Source organism: Sminthopsis crassicaudata, chromosome 2, assembly GCF_048593235.1.
Source record: "Sminthopsis crassicaudata isolate SCR6 chromosome 2, ASM4859323v1, whole genome shotgun sequence".
Taxonomy (NCBI): domain Eukaryota; kingdom Metazoa; phylum Chordata; class Mammalia; order Dasyuromorphia; family Dasyuridae; genus Sminthopsis; species Sminthopsis crassicaudata.
Window position 1 is genome coordinate 606153567 of NC_133618.1, and position 15869 is coordinate 606169435.

A 15869-nucleotide genomic window follows, 5' to 3' on the forward strand; every position below is an offset into this window, starting at 1 on the left:
AAATGTAAGCATTCTGAAATGAGCATTTTAAAAAGTTTGGGAGTTGGTAATACCCTTCAAATTCTTTAATGTGACTGGCTTTTCATCCCTGCTACCAGAGAAGCTAAAACTGGCACATCTCTTGAGCTCCAGAGTTTTGCATTATGACATCCCCTGCTGATCTGGTAGCCTTATCAAGTCCCACATCAGAGTCATAGGCCCCAAAGTGAAGAGTCATCAAGTTGCCTAATGACAAAAACCCCAGCACAGGTAGGAAATAGAATATATTTTCAGCTTGGGTGAGATAGAGATCTAATCTTTAAAAAAATTAAAAAGGAAAACATTCTTTAAGCAATTAGCAATAGTCCGCTTAAAATTAATCTGTCAGTAGGTTACTATATATGGAACACTCTCCCTTAAATATTATTGATAAAAAGAAATAGTTTACTTAAACAGATTAAAAAATGAGGTTAAAAGGGAGAGATTAGCAGTCTGATAATAAAATGAAGAATACACCAGGTCTTGGAAAAAGTAGCATAACTAAGATGAAATTTTGGAAGCTATCTTTTATTGCCTTATTTTTATCAATACTTTTGTTTTGAATGTCCTTTCTCCCTCCCTTATCCAGCTAGGCATCCCTTGTAATAAAAAGATATTAAAGAAGGAAAATAGTTTAGCAAAACTAACTTTTCAGCCATGTATATCAGTATATGAAATTTTCTACATTCTTAGTTCGCCAACTCTGTGATGAGAAATTTATTTTCAGCTTTGTTTTCTCTGGATTATAGCTATGTGGGTGACTCAGGCTTTGCCTTTGAGTTCTAGAAAGGGAACTAACAGTACTAACTTTGTTTTTATTTTGCTTTTTGGTCAGGATCAAGTGGCTTGCCCAGGGTCACACAGCTAGGCTATCTGTGTATCAAATATATGAGGCTAGATTTTGAACTCAGGTCCTTCTGATTCCAAGGCTAGTGCTCTATCTACCACTCCAGTATTTGTACTTTCTCAGCAAACAGAAGATATCTGAACTTAGCATAAGTTAGCAAGAGTAGTTGGCTCCTCTCAGAACCAGATCTACTTTCCTGGGCAGTAACCTCAATGGAGCCTGGGCCCTTGTGGTTTCTTAAAATCTTTTCTCCAATCACCTGAATCTGTCTTTAAAAGTTGATTAAAGGGGGCTAGGTGGCTTAGTGGATAGAGCATCAGCCCTGAAGGTAGGAGGACTTGAGTTCAAATCTGATCTCAGGCACTTCCTAACAATGTGACCCTGGGCAAGTCATTTAACTCCAATTGCCTTGGGGTGTTGGGGGAGGGAATTGATTAAAGAGCAACTTTCATATAACTTGTTCTGCCTTCATTTTTATTAATTATTAGTGATCTGTTTTGCTAGGGTGATCTGAATAGTCTCTTATAAAGTAAACTGGACTTTTCTTAATCCCTTCTTGCTTTTAAATAACATGTGAAATATTTAAACCTTACAGTCAACTAAATATTGTTCTTGGTTATTCATTATTATATTTAGGCCAAGGCAATGATAAAGAATTTCTGGGTAGACACAATTTTCTAGCTCTTCAGCTTATTGTATGAGTCCTTTGACCCCAAATATATGACTTAATCATATATCATAGTACTTTATGGCTTCTTTCAAATCAGGGAAATTTTGGACCAGAAATGTTGAGAAAGAGCTTCATCAAAACCCATTTGTCTAAGTAGATATGTGTGTATATAGTACCAATTTAGACTTTCAGCAATAAATACCTAATAATCCCAGCAGGTGGGGATATAGTTCCATGAACCAAATCTGCCAAAAGAACCTTGTGACCTTTTTTTAGTAACTTGCAAGTTGCAAGTCTTCTCCAGTAGAAGTTGCTTTGGGTGGAAAATGAAGCCCAGAGAACAGCATCAAGTCCTCAACTCCATGACTTCTGCTTCTGTTCTTCTCAGGGCAGACTTTAAAGCATTTTAAAGAAATTACTTCAAATCTTACTTTTGTTCTAATCTTGAAAAGAAAGTACAGCAAAGAAGCTAGAGTCATACTGTCAATTGGCCTGAATCAGTTTGAGTTCACCTTTCAATATGAGAAGTCTTATATCATTGGCATTTTTTAGAATTCCTCTGTTATTCGTTCTAAATAGAGAACTTCTCATATGGGGGGAAAGGCATTTGACTTTGGGAGTCAGGAGAGCCAAGATTAATTTCTGTTTCCTCCACACACTGATTGCACAAAAATAAGACCTTAATTGTGTCATAATAACTTCCTAGGCCTCAGATTACCTACCTGGTTTTTGGATTAGATTACTTGTCTCCTTTTAACATCAATATCATTGCTTTGTTCCATTCTAATTAATAACTTAAAAGTTAACTATTTGTTTAATTACATAATTTGTGGGGGCATTTTCACTTATAGGAACTTTGCCAGTTAATGAATATTTGGGCACAAAAATTCTCTGTCTTGGAAGAAACATGTGGAAACATCAAGAATCCACTCAGAAATATTCAAGAAAATACAAAACAGTAAGTTTTTTTCTGCTTATGACTTTTTTTAGTAACATCTGTAAGCTAACATATTTGATTCAACATACAAATTTTCTAATAACCTTGCTATCAGACACTTTTTGGATAGAACCCAGGTTTAAATGCCAAACAGAGAAGTTTGCATTTGATCTTAGGTACAAAGAAGGAATCTAGGACATATGGATAGATTCTTAGGGGAGATATGGTGCTGGTTACACAACCTTGTTATTCATTTAGGCGATAGATTTCAGACATTTATCGTTGCTCTTTGAAAGGCTAGTGATTGTTTTCTTTAGCATCTCTACCTAAATTGAGAAATGACTTTTTAAAATGTTTTTTTTTTTAAGTTTATACAATGTATTTTTTAATAATGTATTTTTGTTTTCTCAAGGAATTGAGTACTTTATGTATGAACCAGTGAGACAGCTCTTAGATATTCAGAAGCTATTTACTTTGTTAATGCTGATTCATCCAGCAATGCTTGAGAGCATCAGTGAGTCTCTTTACCCACTAAAGTCCCCATTTGCAGGCAGTCTGATACTACTATTAATATATCCTAGAAACAAAGAAATAAGATCTTGTAATAAGTGAGTTAATTTATAATAGAGTGTGTGTGTGCTAATTTCAAGAGCCACTTTTTTTCATGGTGAATGTATTCAATCATGAAAACCAAGTTATATGCCAAAAGATTCTTGATCAATGTCTAAAAAAAAAGTCAGACCCAGGGTGTTAATTGTTGTTAAAATTTCTATCAGCTCTGGCAATACAATGAATTCTTGTTCTCTCTTAAGGATATTTCTTTCTAAGAAAAGGAAAATGGTTTCATAGATCCAAGCACCCTTCTAGCCTTTTGGAAAAGGTGATCAGTCATCTTGCAACTTTCTCTTTTCTAGATTATGTAATTACTATCACCCTTCTGTTTTCACTTGTCATATAACATATAACTTTATAACATTTTATAATGCTAAAGTTTATACTATGTTATTATAACAATGATATTTTAATTGATTCTTTCCAGGAGTTTTTTAGGGAAAAGTAAGTTACTCTCACAATTATAAATTTGTTTCTAAGAAGATTTCTAATAGACAGTTAATTCCTTTTATAATTTAATTTTGGAGTAATATTTTATTTTATTGTGTTACATTAACATTTTGATAGTCATATGAATAATGCATTTTTAAAAAATAGTTTCATATAAATCTTTGTGATACTTAAAATGGGACTTTGCAGTATTTTCCTTTTAGTCCTTTGATTTCAAATGATTTGAACATGGGTATATATAGTACAAATTAAAGGACTCACTAGTAGCTGATATATAGCACCTTAAATTTTACAAAGCCATCCTATATACGTTTCTCTTTTGAAATGCAACATTATCCCTATGAGGTCTGTATATAGTAATTAGCCACATATTGCAGATGAGGAAACTAAGTTTCACAGAGGTGAGCTTATTTGTCCTTGATATCATGACTTAAGTACCAGAGTCAGCATTTGAACCCAGGCCTTTATGACTCTAGTCTGACTTTACTGAAGATAAGTAATATATGATCCCTGCCCTGCAAAAAGTATGGTCTTATAGAGGAGATAAAAGAGGGAACCAAATAAAGTACAAATTACAGTATGTATAAAATGCTACAAGATCAGATGAGGTTTGACCAACACGTTGATTTATTTAATTTGACTACTTATTTGTTTCAAGGGAAGATTTGCAGGGGGGGGGGGGGATATTGGGAGTAATAATGATGGGTTTTTAAAGTATATTAATAAGACATTTTTGAAAGGAAATTATTTTTTATTTTTAAGTAAATAAACATAAAATATGTTTATTTTAAACATAAAGGAGAGACTTCCAGCTTGGGAAATTAGAAAAGGCTTTATGGAAATTCTGAATTTGAAAGCTGGGATGGAATTCTATCAAGAGGCAGATATTGGCATAAAGGGAATTTTGCAAGTATAATGAACAACTTTAGCTGTAAGAATGTGGAATATTAAGGGATAGTGAATATTCGAGAATATGTAGGATGTTAAGAAACTCAGTTGTATGAGTTGAAGTCATCTGAGAGAAGACTGGGTTTGTTTAGGCCAAATTGTAGAAGAATTTGAATGCTATGCCAAGGAGTTGATTTTTTTTTTTTGGTAGTCTATGATAATCCATCAAAAATTTGTTAATAAGAGTGATTTGATCAGATCTGTGCATTAAAATAGTTAATCTGGCATTAGTATATGAAACAATGTGGAAGGTAAGAGAAGAGTGGGAATAAGATCTTATACTGATAGTCTGGTGAAAGATAATGGTGGTCTGAAGTAGAATAATGAAAGTTTGAAAGCAAAATTGTGGACGTAGACAATTAACTAAACTTGATGATTAGTGGAATATTTAGAATAAGGAATAAGGAAATCAAAGATGGCTGATGTTCTAAGCATGGGTGACCAGGAGAATGGCATTGCCAGTGGCAGAGAAAGGTCAGAAAGAACAGCATGTTTAGAGATAATTGAGGATCTTAGTCTGACCTGCTGCACCTGAGGTGCAAGGAAAATAGCTGGTTGAAAATGTGTAGCAGACAGCTGAAAACATAAATCTGAGACTTGGGAGAGACATCAGACATGAGGTAAAAATATAGAAACTTTTTGCATAGAAGTGACGATTTCTTTAAGGACAGTGATGTAGACAGGGAAGACAAGAATACCAAAAAATAAGGTTAACATTAATAAGAAGATAAAAAGACCAACCAAGCAGAGGCTAGAGAATCATGACAGTGATGTGGTCTTGTGGAATCCAGTGAAAGAGATGTCAAGCAGATGAGGAAGGTTATTTGTCATTCGAGTGTTTTAATTATGTCCAAATCTTTGTGACCCCATTTAACCTTTTCTTGGTAGAGATACTGGAGGGGGTTGGCCATTGCCATCTCCAGCCATTTTTACAGATGAGGAAATGAAACAAAGGGTTTGTTACTTGCCCAAGATCACACAGCTAGTAAGCTTGATGAAATTCAGACTTCTTTACTCCAAACCTGGCACTCCATCTATTGTGCAGCCCAGTTGCCCAGAGGAAAGTTAGCAGTGCTAAAATCTTCAGATGTCAAAGAAGATGAGGGCCGAGAAAAACCCCCTGTATTTGGCATTTGTAAAATGGGCATGCTGATACCTGTAGTACTTATCTAGTACTAATCTAGTAATTAATCTAGTACTTCACTAGATTGATGCAAGGTTTAACAATGTAATATCTGTAAAGCACTTTGAAAATCTGAATGTATTCTATAAAAGTCAGTTGTTATTGTTTGGTGAAATTTGGGGGCCATTTCAATGGAAAGAAGTGGAAGCCAGATCAAAAAGACTGAGTAGATGGTGATAAAGTGGAAGCAACAAATTCAGACTGCTTCAAGAAATTTGACAGTGGAAAACACAAGAGGGACATGGTCACATTAAAGGCATAGTTTAGATTTTGTTTTTAAAAGCAGAGGAGGTCTGAATGTATATATAGACATAGGAAAGAGCCTGCCAAAAATTTTGAGGGTGCTGTGGTTTCTTTAGATGATGCTGTGTAAAAGGAATGATTGAAGGGCTCAGAGATATAGAGAAATTGTGTTTATAATAAGAATTCCAAAGAGCACAGTAAAAGAGGCAAATAAGAGTTTTGATGTGATTTAAAGGTAGAACTAAATAAGTTAGTGATAAGAGTTATAGGTCTGCAGGAAGCAGGGTTATGCTGAGGACAGGGATTTAATTCAGTATAAAAAAGATTTGAGAAGTAGGCTGGAGGAGCACTTTTAGCTACAGGAGATGGAAAGTGATTATATGTTAAAGTTTTAATAAAAACTTTTTATTAAAGCTTTCTATTTTCAAAACATGCATGGATAATTTTCAACATTCATCCTTGCAAAACCTTGTGTTCCAAATTTTTTCTTTCTCTTCTCCCACCCCCTCCTCTAGATGGCAAGTAATCCAATATATATTAAACATGTACATCAATATGAATTTAATGAAATGAAATATTGGTGTAGTATTCTATATCTCAAAGGGAAAATCTAACCTACTCTAGTTATTATGAAGTTATATTGATAAGGTATGCATCTTCAGTCAGAAGAGTTGTACAGCCAAGGGTCTCCATGGGTGACCTACAAATGAAGCAAGTTACAGAATGAGAAAATTGTAGCTATGGGAGAAAGAACAGGGAACAGAAATAATAATATGCTGCTAGAGAAAACTTCAAAAGACAGGTTCATATAAAAAAGTGTTCAAAGATTCCCTAATTCTTAAAGAAATAGTTATACCTTCTTGGATTCATCTCCCTACTCGAATCATGAATCTCATCTCCAATTAGTTTAAAAAAAAAAAAAAAAAAGATGTAAATAAAATGTGCTTATTTATGAATCTTGCAAAAATCACTTCATATTTTATCAAGTATTCATAATTTTAATTTTTTCTTTATAGGCATTCCAAGGACATCATAAACAGTACAACTTCTCACAACAAAAAATTTCTAGCTGTTTCTGATGATTTGTCACAAGAACTCAGACATTTTAACTCTCAAAGTGCTGGGTTGATTGAAGAGTCTGTCAAACATTGTAAGAAGCTCAGTTGCAGCATTCAGACAGTGTCACAAGAGAACCAACAATGGTATAAGGATATGAATACAAGTACTGTCCATTTCTCAGATCAGTGGATATTTGGCTTACACAAAAGGAAAGAAGAACTTGAAAACTTATTAAAGGTAATATTTTAACTGGCGCTTACTTTGAAGAGAAAATTATTGGTCAGAAAATTGAATTTTTGTCTAGAAATTTCTGAAGTGGTTTAACCATTTCTTTTTATGCTCACTCTTAATGTATAATCATGCCACTTAAGTGATCCTGATTTCATGTTTTGATTAATTACTCTCTTGTCTGAAGTCTAGTGATTAAGAAACCTAGACAATCATCTAGATACTTTTTTTATTACTTCAGCATTTAAGAGAGAATGATCCTGCCCTCATGTCTTTTATGTGCATTAAGATTTCAAGATTGTTGCCTCTGCTAGCACATACTTAGTGATCACGTAAAAGAAAATTGGTGACCAGCTTGTGGTTTGACTTACTTATTTGAACATAACCTTTCCCATATGTTGTTTATGGCCTGATTTCTCCTTTTGCAAAAGAGAGATAATTCTCCCATAAAAGAGAATGAAAAAATTCACATAATTTCAGCTTGTCAGAAAAAGAAATGACATTTTAAAGAACTAGTGAGTCTAATTGTTTTGGCAAATTTTCACTTATATGTTCTTTAGGTTGTAAAGCAAGGTTGTGTTATATCCAAATCAGAGATCATGGAAAAAGTCAATGGACAAAAGGCAGTACAAGACAGCCAGCTGACCTCCTTTCATGATGAAATAACTAATGACAAGGAAAGGCTGGTGGAACAGAGTGAAGAACTTCATGATATCATGAAACATGGCTGGAATAAACTCAATTGCTTTTTGCAGCAGGACCTGAAACTGGATATTCCAACAGGTAGTTTAGAAGGGAAACAAAGTTATATTGTTACAAATTGAATTGAATTGAATTTCTAGTTTTGTTAACTAAATTTTTGTTTTGATTACCTACTGAATAACTAGCATCATCCTAGGGGTGATGAAAACATAGTATAAGATGCTGCTAGCCTTGAACAGCTTAGCCCAGTTAGAGACACAAGGAGAACGAAATGACTGTATTTAATATAGAATTAGACTGGGATAAGGATGGCGTCGCACGTAAGGGCCATGGAATATCTGAGAAGTAAAACATCATTATGGATTGGAGTAATTAGTAAAAAAAATTTCATAAGGCCATGACTGTAAGAAATGGAAGGAGTCTGGAAAGCATCCAGGTGCATCCTCTCATTCTACAGAAGTAGAAGCAGCCTCAAAGAGGTCCAGTGACTTCACTATGCCCACACAGACCCCAGGCAACACAGCAAGTGTTGGAACATGACCGTTTTATGCAAACTCAGATTTTCTTCCACTTTACATAATATATTCTAGGAAGTGTGACTTGAATAGGAAAGGATGAAACTAAATAAGAGGAGGGGGTAGCTAGGTGGCACAGTGGATAGAGCACCAGCCTTGAATTCAGGAGGACCCAAGTTCAAATCTGGTCTCAGACACTTAACACTTCCTAGCTGTGTGACCCTGGGCAAGTCACTTAACCCCAGCCTCAAAAAAAAAAAAAAAAAAAAAGAAACTAAATAAGAGGAATCAACCCTATGTGCAAAACTGTTTGGAGACAAGGCTAGGAAGGACCATTTGGAGGACATTGAAACTCTCAGGCCTGACTGAGATAAAGAAAGGGCTTGTGGTAGTGTAGCAAATAGGAAGTAGATCCTAGATATTAGAAGATGAGAGGATCTTGGATGAAGTGCTGGAAGGAAACACTGAGCTCATTGAATTAAGCCTCTGAACTCAGACCCAAAGAGAGAGAATAATTGCTGCATGGTTCAAAGGTTAGAGAGGCAGATCATGTGTTACCAGGTCCTCTGACTCCAGGTCTGGGGTCTCTAGACCCCATAATCTAAGAATGTGAGTTTGTTCAGTGAGGGGCTTTGAAGTTTTTCAGAATCTGTTAGAATGTGTATGTGTTTCTTAAAGAACTGATAGAATTTACTATTAGCTTTCTGAACAAGTGAAAAATAAGTCATGAAAGACAGAAAAACTTTTGAAAAATAAAAGATTGGATGACATTTCAGGGAAAAAACTTGTTAACCAAAAATATCAGAACTTATAAACATTTCAAGTAATTATCTTTAGAAGGCTAAAAACTTGAACTTGGTCATTTGCTCAAAATAATTTTTGAAACTCCTCTAGGAATTGCCTTCAGAATTAATGGCATATTCTTTTGCATATCTTCAGTTGTGACAAATCTTTATGCCATTCTTGTAAATGATTTAAAGTAATTCAGAGCCAAAGAATATGAAAAGATTAATGGCCAATTTGAAGTGTATCAAAATTAATAAAAACCTTTCATATGTGACCTGTTGAACAATGGCACCATTATTAGAATAAATACCTCGCTTCTCTAGCTGATTGCTGTGAAGAACAACATTCATTTGATTGTATAAATTCTGATCTTTTTGTGTAAAAACCTTTCTCATTACTTCATGAATTAGAAACTTCATATAATTAGAAGTTTCTGACAATGTAATGTACTTGCAGTCCTCACTGTCAGCTGTTGAGATGATGGTCACACTGGCATTCTGTAATAAGAAGTAGGAGAGGGCAGTAGATAGGATTTCATTTCATCTCTTACTTTAAATGTGAGGAGTTGAGGCACTCGCACAAGTAACAAGTAGCAAAAGTGGGACCAGAAGCAAGATTCTTTCTTTGTACTATAGAATGGTGCTTTAATTTGTTTGTTTGTTTGCAATCTACTAAAGGTTCAACTCCACAGAGGAAAACCTACTCATACCCATCTACACTGCTGAGAACTGAACCTCGGGAGCAGCTCCTCAGCCAGCTGAGAGAGAGACAGCCCAAGCTCTTAACAACAGTAATTGTTAAAGCAGAAGACCCCAGTCAGGTAAAATTAAATGTTGGGATCTCGGGGTTTCTGGCTCTTCCTTCACCAGGCTCCTTTTCAATTGTGATATAGGCAACTCCTTTGTGAGGCCGTGTGAGTTTTCCCTTCCTCTCTTCATTCTCAGCACTCAGTCTCCTCCTCCTACAATGTATTTTGTAGACCTGGCTCTTAAATTTTCCTATACCTTCTTAGATATTAGAGACTCTTCCATCTACACTGCACATAAAACTTAAGGATATGGAGAATGGCTACTTCATAAATGCTGATTGAATTGAATCCATCTTTCTTTGTTAGGACTTAGAGGAAGAGAAACCTGCTCAAGAGCTCACTAATGAAAACATCATAAATGAAGAACCAACAGAGGACACAAGTGTGTGTGATCATCCTATAAATGGTGGTGTTCCTTTTTTCCAGGTAACAATATCGCTGCCTCTAATATACCTAACAATTTATTTCTTCTTCTGTTAAGCTGGACAATCTATATTTTTATAGGTAATCCTCCATATCATTTAGATTATAAAATTTATTGATATATAGTTGGACAAATAACTCCTAATTATTGCTCTAATTTCCTCTTCAATGGTGGAAAGTTCTCCCTTTTAATTTTTGAGACTAACAATTTGATTTTCTTCTTTCCTTTTTCATAAAACCTACTCTTTATTAATTCAATGGTTTTCTTACTTTGAATTTTATTAATCATCCCTTTTATTTTCAGAATTTTAAATTTTTGTTCTTTTTCTAGCTTTTTTAGTTGCAGGCCCAGTTCATTGATCTTCTCTTTCTCTATTTTATGCAAGTAAGCATCTAGAGATATAAAATTTCCCTTAATGACCGCTTTGGCAGTCCCATAAATTTTGGTTTGTTGCCTCATTATTGTCATTCTCTTGGATGAAATTATCAATTGTGTTTATGATTTGTTGTCTCACCCACTCATTTTTTAGGACTAGATTATTTAATTTCCAATTGATTTTTGGTTTATTTTTACCTAGCCTTTTATTGCATCATAAGCTGAAAAAAATACATTTACTATTCCTGCCTTTCTGCATTTGATTTTCAGGTCTCAATTTTTGTATAGGTTCCATGAACCATCGAGGAAAAGTGTATTTCTTTCTGACTCCATTCAATCTTCTCCAAAATTGACTATCATCCAATATCATCCCTAAATTTTCTAGGATTCTGTTTACCTCTTTGACTTCTTTCTTATTTATTTTGTGGTTTGATTTATCAAATTCTGAGAGTGCAAGATTGAAATCTCCCACTATTATAGTTTTGCTGTCTATTTCTTCTTGCATCTCTCTTAACTTCTCCTTTAGGAATTAGATGCTACACTACTTGGTGCATATATGTTTAATATTGATATTGCTTCATTATCTATGGTATCCTTTAGCAAAATGTAGTTTTCTTCCTTATCTCTTTTAATTAGATCTAGTTTTGCTTTTGCTTGGCCTGAGATCAGGATGGCTACCCCTGCTTTTTTTTACCTCAGCTGAAACATAGATTCTGCTCCAGCCTTTTTCCTTTACTTTAAATGTGTCACTCTGCTTTAAATGTGCTTTTTGTAAATAACATATTGTAGGATTCTGGCTTTTAATCCAGTCTGCTATCTGCTTCCATTTTATGGGAGAGTATATCCCATTCACATTCATAGTTAAAATGACTAATTCTGTATTTCCCGTCATCTTATTTACCCTGTTATGCTTTTCTCTTTCCTTTTCCTCCTCCCCATTATTTTGCTTCTGAACTCCATCTCTCTCAAATAGGCCTATAGCCTCTCCCCCTTTCTTATATCTTTCCCCTACTATTTCTATTTTCCTTCTATTAATCTTCCCTTTTCCTTTCCTCTTTCATCTCCTACTTCCCTGTAAGGTGAGACTGATATACCTAACATGATTGCTTTTCAATTTAAAGAATTTTGGAAGGAACCTTAGATATTGAGTCCAATACCCTCATTTTACAAAGAGGAAAACTGGTATCTAGAGCTGTCTCACAAATAGAATTGTGTAATTGACCACTAGTGGTCTTCTAATCCCTTGATTTGTGTATGATTACGCTAGTGATAGATAGCCAAACCAGACTTTGAACCCAAGTCTGCTGATGCCTAACCTCAGTGTTCTTCTATTCCATTGCTGGGCAGTAGTAAACCATTGGGCTGGCCTTGAAGTTAAAAGAGAGCTCTGGGCAAGTCATTTAAACGCAGGCCCTGGCAGCTCTCTAAGGACAGTGGGTTACCTATGAGACGCACTTCTTCATTGGTACAGGAAGTGTCCCCTGGTTACCAAATAACCAGGTAACCTAGATTTTAAAATCCTATCTTGTTTGCAGTGGCAAAACTTCTTAATAAATTTCCACTAAAAACTATGTTATTTTTTTTTAATTGTATTCTTGGGGACATGAGATGGAGAAAAGGCAGTTACCTTAACTGTACACATTATGCCACACTCTTCAGTTCTGACCTGCCACCTCCCTATTGGAATATATATCCTTTTTCCATCTCCACTAATCAGCATCTCCATGGAAACAGCTCAGTGTGAATAACTAGCATCCCTGACAATCCCTGAATTCCTCACCTGCCCTATCCCAGAAGGCCTGGAACCTTAATATCAATCACTGCCATTAATTCCCTTTCCCTACTCGATTGATCTGTGATCCCTACACTGTGATCAGGAAGCTCAATATCTTTGCCTGACTCTCAAGACAATGGCTAATGGGACAAATATGAAGGTAAGGGTGTACAGGACATTTAATCTTATTATTAACGAGAAGCAGAAATCTTTTAGAAAACTCATAAATTTGATGAAATTAAGCTGAAAGCCTTACATAGAGAAAAACAAGTCTAGAAACATGAAGTGGAAACAAGGAGCCTTTTAGATTAATTTAGAAAAGGTTGTGGTGGTAATAGTCAAGGACAGCTAAGTTAGAATACTAACTTTGAAACTTCAATTCAATAAATATTTACCAGTGACTAAAAAGTCACTTAATGTATCTGAAACTGAGCTTCAGTATCTGAAGCTCAGTTTTTTCATCTGTAAAATGGACGTAATATCTACTTCAGGGTTGTGGTAAGGTCCAAAGGAGAATACTGTATGTAAAAGTGTTTCAACTTTACATAGTTGAGGGTGGGGAAAGTAGAGATTGGAAGAGACAAATAATGAATGCCTGCATAAATAAGTAACAAAGAAAATAAAAACTCCCTAAAAAAAGTTTAAAAGACTTCATACTTGTGTATGGGATGGGAAGAAATAGGACAATGACAAAAACAAAAACTTTGGGCTGTCTTGGTTGTAGAACACCTTGGCAGAATAAGTAAAGCAAAGGGAGCTGCACTGGACATTATCCCCACCCCATTACTCACAAAATAAAGTTCCTTCTTTCTCCCTTCCTATTCCTGTAGGTTTAGAAATTCAATTCAGTGGTTTATTTAAACTGCCAGTGGAAGGATTTGTAGGAGCACTTGCCAAAGGCCTACATTTGTCTCTATCATTTCAGTTCAGTGAGCACTTGTGGGGCACAGGACAGGGCTATACCTTGGTTACTACCTTACTCATTTCACTTGCAAGATGGTAATCTACAACTTACTTCAGTAGACATGTTTGAATACCATAATAACAAATTTTTGGCATTCTCATAGAGATACATAAATATGGAAAGGTGAGGACCCTGACATAGCAAAATTCATTGAGAAATATGAGTCTTTCTTTTTTTTTATACATACAAAGTAAATGCTTATTATTTTAAAAAAATAATTTTATTAATGTTTTCTCTTTCTTACGTTACCATAGTATCCCATATATCCTTCCCCCTTCCCCTACAGCCATCTTATATAATAAATACTATTCTTTTTAGAAAGGGGGACAAAATCAGCATAATAGATGGATACATTGAAAAAGTCTCTAAAGTAGCATTTTGTTTGTTGTTATATTTCTTACATTTGTGTTTAATTTTTTCTTTCCTTTATATCCATAGCATAAAAAGTCGTCCAGAAAAGATAAAGAAAACAGAGTCATAAATGTTGTGGAGAAATCAAAAGTAGAAGATGTTCTGGAACATTCTGCTGTTAAGTCTAAACTACCTTTAAAAATCCAGATAAATAATTAGCTTTTTAAAAAATCTGTTTATAACACCTGACCTTGGTTGTTATTTTTGAATTTGACAAGTATACCTTGAGATTTTTGTTGTTGTTCTTGATTTAGTTGGTAGGTTTAATCATTTTTTACACTATTGTCAAGTATCTCATTTGGTGCTTACTAATTTGAATTTCAAATTAGTGATTTGGGATTTGTTTTAAATAAAATTATATTTCCACCTTTTGTTTGAGACAACCCAACAAATGAAAAAGTTAAAATAGTTATTTTCTTAGTCTGTATGATATTTTTGTACATCCATACAAATATGAGGCTTCATTTTTCTTCTAGGCTTGAACTTATAATGAAAAATATTACCAGCAAATTGTTCCTAGAATTAAGATATGCCCCCTGGGGGGGCACTCTTCTTATATTTTCTAGTATGTAAATATTGCCTATTTTACTTTCTGCCTTTTTCTCCTCCTTCATACTGCAGATTCATTTAGTAGTATAATAAAAAGCATTTATACTTCCTAGTGTCTATTTAGGTTAATAGATAATACTCTTTCTAAGTGTGAAATACTTGGACACACAAAACACTTTATACTGAGTGTGTCTAAGGTAATTATAGGAAAAAAAGGAGAAAATTATTCAGTTAGAGAAAATTGTTGGATATCAAAGTGTTCCCATTGCAGGAGGTCTGTGGGAGGTGACTGAATTAAGAAGCATTTCTTTTATATAATTATACATTTGTTTTATGTGTTTTCTGAAAAAAAGAGGCACTATAGTGCGGTGGATAGAGACCTTGTCTCTAAGACCTGGATTCAAGTGTTGTCTCTGACATATACTGACTGTATCATTTGGAAAAGTCACTTAATTTCCAGTGAAACTATAAGGTGATTAGTTTTAGAGAAGGTAATATCTTGTAATTGAAGGGAGTATTTTATTACAGTAAGATCATAATTCTTATCCCCAAGTCCTTATGCCTTCTTCTGTAAACAGGAACCAAATTATTGCCCCAGTACCAGAGCACTTGCTATTTTCCTTTGAGAGATAGAGGACGATATGGGAAAGAAAACAGATAGGAATAAGCAGGAGATGTTGGAGGTAGGGAAAAGAAAGATACATTTCTATTTTTCTGTTTTCTAGAACTATTCCTTTGTTTCTCCTACTTTGGAATACATAATATATCTATGAAATCTTAATACTTGTGTATGTACTTTTTATATGCAAGTTTACATCTGTATAGACAGACAATAATCATGCACATACATAAATTTGAAAATTCCTTTGGGGAAATTTCCATAGGGAATGAATCTACTTCATAAATCACAGTTTTCTTTGTCCTCTCGTATTTTGTTAACCAATTTCTCAATTGAGTATTAAATGCCACAGATTTCAAAATTTTAAGGCCTTTTCTGTAGTGAAATGTTTACTCAAGTTAAAATTTAATAAAAAGCATCTGATAACTGGCATTTATCCATAGGAAAACTATCATCAAATATTTGTCCCAGCAAAAAAAAAGGACTGACCCGGAATTGAAGAGTCTCATCAAAAAATATGCTTGTTCTCATCCTGATACTAAAATGGTGTTATGAAAACATGTGGTTTTTTGGTTGTTTGTTTTTAAGCATCTTTATGTTGGAGAGTCTTCATTGCTGATGGTGGGTTTGTGCTGATCTGTCTACATCCTTATTCCTTTCCTTTGAATTGCCTTTCTCATCCCATAATCAAGCATAACCTTTTGTGAGACAGCTAACTGAAGTCAAAGGTGCTAATTAAGGCTATAA

The 15869-nt window shown here is 34.5% G+C and overlaps 1 protein-coding gene across 2 annotated transcripts in view; it reads left to right on the forward strand.

Moving 5' to 3' along the window:
- The window catches only part of KIF11 (kinesin family member 11), a 58564-nt gene extending 43953 nt beyond the window's left edge, over positions 1-14611 (forward strand). For both annotated transcript variants that reach the window (XM_074295868.1, XM_074295867.1), the window contains exons 18-23: positions 2387-2493; positions 6925-7204; positions 7756-7978; positions 9876-10018; positions 10313-10432; positions 13982-14611. In XM_074295868.1, the coding sequence (XP_074151969.1) occupies positions 2387-2493; positions 6925-7204; positions 7756-7978; positions 9876-10018; positions 10313-10432; positions 13982-14113 (1005 nt within the window). In that variant the 3' untranslated portion in view covers positions 14114-14611. The remainder of the gene's footprint in view (positions 1-2386; positions 2494-6924; positions 7205-7755; positions 7979-9875; positions 10019-10312; positions 10433-13981) is intronic.
- Positions 14612-15869: the final 1258 nt, after the last annotated feature.